Here is an 8,689-nt window from a genome sequence, read left to right as displayed (position 1 = left end):
AGTATTTTGTATGATGCAAGGTCTTTGAAACAATGGAACGCGTTATGAGATAGTTTAGATAGGTGTAACTGATAGATTATGACGACTGCGTTGGATAATCGAAGTTTACGATTGGTCGAATTTGACGGTCGCAGCATTCCGGATTCTGTTTACATCCGAAGAGGTTTGTCGATGGAGGTGGAGGAGAAGAAGTAAATGGTAGTAAGAAAGAATAGGTTGCGCGTCGTCGCTCGGATCAGAAGAGGGCATGGGCAGAGAGCATGGATGGGTTTTAGGCCTCGCCGATCGCAGACAAACCGAGCCGAAGCAAACCAGTGCAGATAGATAGAGTGGAGAGCGAAGCCAGTCTTGGAACGACTTCCGCGCGGGTCTTCCACCAATATCTGCTCCTCTCAGCACCACCAAACAACCACGACAACCATCGGGGCCATCGATCTCTTCGCGAAACACACGCAGCACGAATGTGCTCTGATTTACGCACTTGTACCACGTGGTTTATATAGTCCGGAAGTGAACTCGAAAGCGGGAAGAAGATATCAAAAAAAAAATCAGTGAAACACTACTCTTTTTTTGTATATTCCAATCCATCCACCACCTAACAAAACCCCTAATCGGTATAAATCATTGATTCCATCCAAAAGGTAGATTAGATAAATCTATTGTAATTGCTTCAAACAGGATAGAGCGAAGGCATATTAAGCGACTGAGTGAGTTATTAGCGTCCGGTTGATGGGTTGGGTTGAAGTCCGATGATGGAATGGGATGGGAAAGGACCGAAGAAAGCTTTTAGTGTAATTTGAAAATTTCGGCTTAATTCGATTGCAGGTTTTTTTTTTCTTAAAATTTCTGCTTCAACTCATTTGCTGCTACTAAAGAAGTTAAACAACTTTTCGCTCTTTTTTGTTTTCTAAGTACAATTTGTGATAAATTGCTTTAGTCAGTTGATTATTATAAAGCAAGACATTTTTTGAAAATTAATTTAATATAATTTGGAAAATTTCAAAAAAAAAGTCTCATTTATTATTAACTTCTCCATAATTTGAAGTGAAAGTGCTTTTTTAATTATTTTTGAAGTTAATAAAATTAATTAAATAAATTATTAAGAAACAAAACATTAAAATTATGTCTTTAATAACATCATAAAGTATTTTTTTTATTAAAATTATTCACACTAATTCATCATATAAATTAATTCTGAAATTTATGTATCAATTAAATTAATATATTCACATAGAGTTTATGTAATTGCATAATTGTAATATTAATAAACACTTTTCAAATCAAAGTATTTATATCATAAATATTCTTAAAAAGTTGTAAAGAAAAGAAAGAAATATCTTAAATTTATGTTATTATGTTTTTTACAGTTTTCCATATCAAAATTGTTAAATTTATATAAGAAATACATTGATTTTATATGTAAATATATTTTTTTTTGTAAAATTTACATAAACTAGAGTTCTTGAATTTACGAACATGATTTTATGTGAATAACAAAATTAGAGCAGATGAAATTATTCAAAAATTATGTATTAATTCTATAATGAAATACATAAAACTAAACGTTTTTCTCTAGCAATAAAACAATATTATTATTTATTATTTGAATTAAAAAACTAACTTAAATATTAACAAGTTTGATTTGTTCGAAAATTTATAAATTAATTCCGAAATTTTTGTATCAATTAAATTAATATATTCACATAGAATTTATATAATTGCATAATTGCAATATTATACTTTTCAAATCAAAGTATTTATATCATAAATTTTTTTATAAAGTTGTAAAATAAAAGAAAGAAACATCTTAAATTTATGTTATTTTAATTTTTATAGTTTTCCATATCAAAATTGTTAAATTTATATAAGAAATACATTGATTTTACATGTAAATATATTTTTTTTGTAAAATTTACATAAACTAGAGTTCTTGAATTTACGAACATGATTTTATGTGAATAACAAAATTAGAGCAGGTGAAATTATTCAAAAATTATGTATCAATTCTATAATGAAATATATAAAACTAAACGTTTTTCTTTAGCAATAAAATAATATTATTATTTTTTCTTTGATTTGAAAACTAACTTAAATATTAATGACTTTGATTTGTTCAAAAATTTATGGACTTTGCTTGAAATAAATTTCAAATTTGAATCATTAATAACTCAATCAAATCGCTGTAATGTAGAAGTCCTGAGTTTATATTTACGAATTTCGTGTTGAATTATTCAAATTACACCAACTTCTCTTCGTCTTATTCTCTTTTTTGTTCTGATCTATCTCTTTCCATGTAGAAGTGAATAGAAGCAGCGAACTCTACGATTAATAGCCTCATCCGAAGAAATGGACCAACAACAAAAATAGAATAATTCCATTACTCATTAATTAGTTTCGAGTTCGTATTATTCATACTTACACAAAGACGAGAAATTCGCACATCCTTTTATTAGGATTATTCCTGCTGCGTTCGACAGTAAAATAAAGACGAGGATGCAGATCAACACTTGCTCTTGATTCAAAGCAGGAGAGTCGTAAGTCATTCGAAAACCATATGTAAACCACCCCTTTCAAGAACCTTGCGATTACGTGCGTCTAGACGGATTTATCGATGCCTCCTGTTACGTAACTAATTGTTGCATAACGCGCACAAATGAATTGTTACTTAGACTGGATTCAATTGGCGCTGCAGGATTAGCCGTCGCCGCCGAAGGGACGCGCATAGAAACTCCTCCGGGTTTGCTGCTATGATGTAATAATCTCGTGGAGAAGAAATATAATGCTGACTTCGCTAAAAGAAACTCGCATTTCCGAAAAAAAAAACACGATTCTAGCAAAGACCGGAAGGAATTAAGGGAAAAACACGGAAAAGTGTTACGAAACAAAGGCTTTAATTGAATTATTGGCACGCGAAATGCAGGAAGATGAAATTTCTTAATCCTGCGACGAGATTTACTTTTAACTCTCGACTGTATCCAAAAAAAATTGCAGATGTTAAAATAAACGCTTCGTGGCGAGTTGAAAGGATCGCATGACGAACGATCCTTCAGCCTACGAATTATTGCTGGACACGTACAAATTAATCGAGCGGAAAAAATAAACAACTTATATAAGTAAATAAGGAGAGGACAATTTATCTATTTGCGGCTGCAGGAATTCCTTTGGAAAATTATTGCAGTTTTTTCTTTCAATTCATCTTTCGCGCTTTTGATCTTTCCACTTAACGAATTGTGTTTCGTTTGCGTTTGATTGATTAGATTCTAATTTTTGTTTTCAGTCATTTGAATTGATGTGTTTGTGCTTTCTTTTTTTGAAGATGAGGAATTTGTGACTCGTATTTATAGATCTTTTTCTGGCGAGAAATATCAAAATTATTTACAAAAAAAACTTGAATATTTTAATGTAATAACATATTGGAATTATAAATTAAATTGTATTTAATTTATTAATGAAAATCCAATAATTGTTTCATTACATAATGATTGACAAATTAGTTTTGGCAAGTCTACAAGTTACAACATTCTTAACGATTTCGCTGTATAAACTCGATAATTGCAAATCCGAAGTTGTCGCAATTGAAATGCTTAATTATAAATGATTTAATGTGGACAGGAAAATGCAACTGTAACATTTACCGCAGGACGTGGGCTTCTCGATAAGCTTAATGTTGAAATTGTATTAATTTTTTTACTTTTTGATAACGCTTTTTTCCCCCTTCGTGAAATTGATCGAGCGAACGCCTTACTTTTGCAAAATCTTAATGAAATTCAATTGCAAATCGCGTTTAATAACATAATAAATCGAGTTTAATCCCGCAACGACCCACAAGATAAGACACGAAACGAAAATGATTAATCGCGTTGCATTTATTAGAGCCTCGTCCTTTTTTTTGTTGTTATTTCGTCCTGCTCAATTTTTCCATCTCTTTTCGCCAATTGCGGCAATCAACATTCAATTTAACACGCATTCATTCTGCCAGCTGAAGGCAGGATAAAAGATCGATTCAGTTCGTGCACAAGAAAGGGACGGAGATACGAAATAAATAATCGCGTACCATTGATTGCATTCCATTTATGAGGCGAGTTATATGCAACTATTTATCATTGAAAGCCGCGCGATTTATCTTTCCACAACGAAAGAAAGACTTGATTTTTGCCGTTTTATTTTTTTTCTCTAAATAATTTATTGCAAAACTCATTTGGCCTGCGGCCAAAACGGATGCAAATTAATTGGGATTAAGAGTTATCCAGTTATGCCAAGCTTCGGGTTAATCGTTATGCAATAAGGATAAGCTTTTCGAGCATAAGAAGAAGGTCACCGTGGGTTTCTGAATATTTCGTTTCATTTATTTTTCGTACATGCTCAACTCTTCGCATGTACAGTATTATTTTTTGTGTGTGTACTTCTCCGGTTGTCATTCTGGCCTTGCATTATCTCATCTCATAAATCACGACTGGTTTCAAGAAAGGAGCAGAAGAAGTATGAAAGGATATATATTAACAGGAGAAGAAACGGGTGGTGGTGGAGCTGATTCGGCCACGAGATTGTGTCGAGATGAATGGATACGAAACGGAACGTCTTATAACGCGATTTGTCCGTTCGTTCGTTGGATGAATGTATGTATGGATAGAGGAGGCCCACCCTTCCATCATCATCATCCATCAGATGTGAAACAAAGAATCCGAGATGCGAATCATTAGCGTTGAGAACTAAGAACTCTCGCTTCCAGATAATTCTAATTACTTCGGGTTAAAGGAGAAAAGAATGATTTATAAAGAGTTCTGATACGAAGGAGGTTTCTTTCCATCGGCGATGATACTGTGAGCAAGTAATGGCGTGGAAGAAACGCGGTATTACAATACTCTTTACAAAAAATTGATAATCTATCAACGTTCAAAATTTACTATTATTTGATAGGTTCAAAATAAAATTGTGTATTATGTAAAAAGTTTCAAGTAGGTGTTGGATGACATTCCTGAGGAGAGGTGTAGGGAGGGTGAAGGACGTAGTATTTTAACGGAGTATTATTGAATGGATGAAAGAATGGATGATGGAGCTGATGGAAGAGGAGAGAATAAGAGAGTGTGGATAGGATAGGATGAAAGAATGAAGTGTGGAGTTCGCGATGGAACTTAATGTACACCTAATAAGACACGCGGCTCGGATTGCACGTGGAGAAAAACCGAACCCGTCGCTCCCAAACACGGCTAAACAATTCCGTTTCCATGGAAACGTTTAAAGGTATCTGAATTGTTCGATTTTTTCCCGCTTCTTTCCCGTCGGCCTGCCCTGATCTCTCTCTCTTTCCTTCTCTTCATTTCTCTCATCTCGTTTTTTCCGAGTCTCCGGCCTCGTCTCGTCCGTGTCAAAGTCAGACCAGACCAGACCGGACTGGGAATGGGAATGGGAGACACAGTTAATTAATCCCGAGCAATTTTTCCAATGAAAAATCTTAATCTGATTAAGTAACAAAAACATGCGATCAATTTCAATCGCTTTCCATTTGCGGGAGACGCGCAGTTCTCTTTAAATAAATTACTTTGCGCAGTGTCATGCTTCGTTACGTTGAAAGGATTCCTGCAACAGATATGATTGTTTATTATTATCATTGTCTGACGAAAACTGGTTCGAATCAATTTTTCGCAATTAGAAGTATGAAAACTTCATCCGAAAACCGAGTTTAACGAAGTTTCCTTCATTCCTTCGCGACGACGAAACAAATTACGGCTTAAACTGTTCCCTTGGAGACCACTATTCGGAATTGAAACACAGAGTCTGGAAGTTGGTTTTACTTGCTGCATCGCTTGTTGCTGTTTCTGGATCTATACACTACATCAATTCCAGTCTAAACAGAACTTGTATACAGTTTAGAAAGAATTGATAGTTCAATTGTATTTATTTTTTATTATTTTTAAAGCAATCTATCATCTTACATCGATAACTAGCCTTATGAATGTCTTAAAGTAAGTTAAAAAGGACACTGTAATAATAATTAATGAAGTGAAGATCCAGCAACCCCACTTCACATATATGTTAATTTTTTATGCACTTGCACACATTAATAGTCAATATTTAAAATCGGTTTGGTAGATCTTGTGGTTTGAATCTCTTCAATCTTCAACGATGCTCTGCAGTATGCATCAGCTCCATAGCCAGTTGGTTTGGGTGATTCTCTAGCCTTTCCTATTTCTTCCTTGACGAAACTGATGTTAGCTTGCTTATGGATGTCCTCGTTTGTGATGAACCATGGAGCATTGGTGATTTTCCTCAGCGTTTTCGACTGGAATCTCTGTATTATATCGATACTGGTGTTACAGGCAGATCCCCAGAGCTGGATGCCGTAGGTAAATTGTAATTGTATACAATTTACTGATGTTTACAATTATAGGAATAAATTTGAAAGTTTTGTGAAATCATGGGGATGCAAGTTTCATTCAAAGATGTTGCTCTAACTTTAGGTTATTATTGATATATCCAGTAACGGTTGTAAAACGCAATGACCTAACTTACTTTAAAACTCAATGACGTCCAATTGGAAATCAATGGCCCGAATGAAGTTAGCTTTTGCAGGAAACCAAAGAAAAAATATTGAAGAAAAGAAGAAGTAAACAACTGATTGTTGAATTTTCTGATTACGCCATGGATACAAGCTGGTGTTCGGAGTCACGAAGTTCATGAAAGGGTGATAAAGGCAAGTTTGTGTATATGTGGGGATCGTCGCCGTCNNGGGGGGGGGGATGAAGGAAATAGGATGAGGGCATCCATAATATGTTAGTATGGCCAAAAAATGTATAATATGGAATTTTCGGAACGAATGTAGAAGACCATAAAACACTTGCAGCGCTCGACTCGTAGCGGATTTCCGCGACAACATGCTAGCGGGTTGAAGGAGGAAAATGAGTCGGAACAGAAAAAGGGGGAGAAAATCACATATACATATATAATGGATATATGTATTTATACACACAAATAGAAACGCTCTCAAACACACACATGTACACAGGAGGAGGGTGAAAATATCGTCGAATTATGCAAAGCTTTTTTTATGCGTTATAAACAACGTAATGGAAAGTCGGCCGGAAATGGAACGGAAGACGAGAGAAAAAAAAAGAGTATTCGGTCCTTTCAGTTTGCTCCAGTGGATTCATTCCGGCCGTTTTATTTCATCAAAAACAATAGTTTAACAAAATTTTGTACATTTTTATATCCACATCAAGAGGATTTAACTATAATAGAGTGTAACATAAATGTAACTACAACAAAATGTGATGTAGTAATCATTGCAGCAGTTTTGTAAAATGCATACAATAAAAATGAAGTGTACGAGAGTTTCGGCCCGGATTAGATTTGTATGTGAGCCGGTTAAATTTCGTTAATGGAATTGGCGCAATACGAGGATAAGTAATTAAAGAGTTGGTGATCCCGGCAGGAGAGGCTGCGAAAAGAGGAGAGAAGTGCAGCAGGAGTCTGCCGGGTCTTATCCTTAACATCGGCAGCATTTGTATCCGGAACGGTAATAACGAGCGTTCGTCTGTAATGATCTCGGGAGTAATCAGGCACGTAACACGCTGTAATTAGCATACTGGTTCGACAAGGGGGTGGATGGTACAAATATCTGGATTGTTGTGCACGTCTTTAGGTTCTTTTTTTTTTTTGGAGAGTTTCGAGTCGTGAAAAGAGATGTAAGGAGGATCAAGTTTTGGTATTGTGGATCTAAAGAGAGTGCGAGATAATGAGGAGAGGATAGTTTTGTCCAAATGGCGACGACCGATGAGGAGCTTTCGAGCGACGAAAGAACGCGCAGACAAGGCCTGTCCAGGTCCAGATCTTTGCCTCAGCTCTCACACCACGACTCCGGTTTAGGAAGTTTCTATGGGGTTCGTCTTTAATACTAGATCCAACACTTACAACCATCATCAATTTATTTATTTGGAATGTCTTTAGTTATAAAATACATTTGACAACAATTAAATTATAGTTAATTGAATGAAATTAATTAATATTTATAAGAAAGGGAATAAAGTTTTGTAAATTGAATTTGCTGTTCTAAGGCCAAGATTATGATTGTGATGGTAGAGATGATGGTGGTTATAAGTGCGGGGGATGCGTGGATCGGTCGTAAATGTGTTCGAATCGGAGGATGGATGGATTGGTTTTGTAGGGTTCCGGGGCGGATGATGCGCCTGCAAGCAGGGCGGCCCGTCTCGTCGCTGATTTACGGCAACTGCTGACCCTCAAGCAGCATTACTACCCCGAAGGAGGATGGGGTTGGGTAGTACTTGTCGCCTGCGTCCTCGTCCACATCCTAGGGCACGGCATGCTCCTGTCCTTCGGCATGTTCGCCCTAGAGATCACCAGAAAATTCGGAACGCAATCCGTCATCGATAAACCATCAGGTATATTTCAATTGCAACATTTCAATTGATCTAAACATTTTATTTTTACACTTTCCAATCGTAAGTATATAAATAATTACAAACAATCAAAAAACATAACGTAGGAAATTATTTTTTTTTAAAACATGTTAATAATTGAAGAGCAAGGTTTAAATCAGAGTTTCCCAAACTTTTTTGTGTCGCCATATTTTTCGGTTACCTGATATTGATATTTTGTAAATTTCTAACTGTAGTGAAGTTAAGTTAAAAATTTAAAGTAAAAACGCATGTTAAGTTTTATACATAAATTAAAA

General features: G+C 35.3%; 1 protein-coding gene across 1 annotated transcript; it reads left to right on the top strand.

Annotated features, from left to right (window-relative positions):
• Positions 1-228: 228 nt before the first annotated feature.
• On the top strand, positions 229-8,396 carry LOC108557668 (the record flags this gene model as incomplete). Its single annotated transcript, XM_017914283.1, has 4 exons — positions 229-641; positions 2,298-2,534; positions 7,660-7,877; positions 8,162-8,396. Coding segments are annotated over exons 3-4 (355 nt in total), but the record flags the coding sequence as incomplete, so codon positions are not given.
• Positions 8,397-8,689: the final 293 nt, after the last annotated feature.

Source organism: Nicrophorus vespilloides, unplaced genomic scaffold, assembly GCF_001412225.1.
Source record: "Nicrophorus vespilloides isolate i.1.1-1 unplaced genomic scaffold, Nicve_v1.0, whole genome shotgun sequence".
Classification (NCBI taxonomy): Eukaryota; Metazoa; Arthropoda; class Insecta; order Coleoptera; family Silphidae; genus Nicrophorus; species Nicrophorus vespilloides.
Note: the sequence above shows the minus strand (reverse complement) of the source record. Positions and strands in the feature narration are given on the sequence as shown.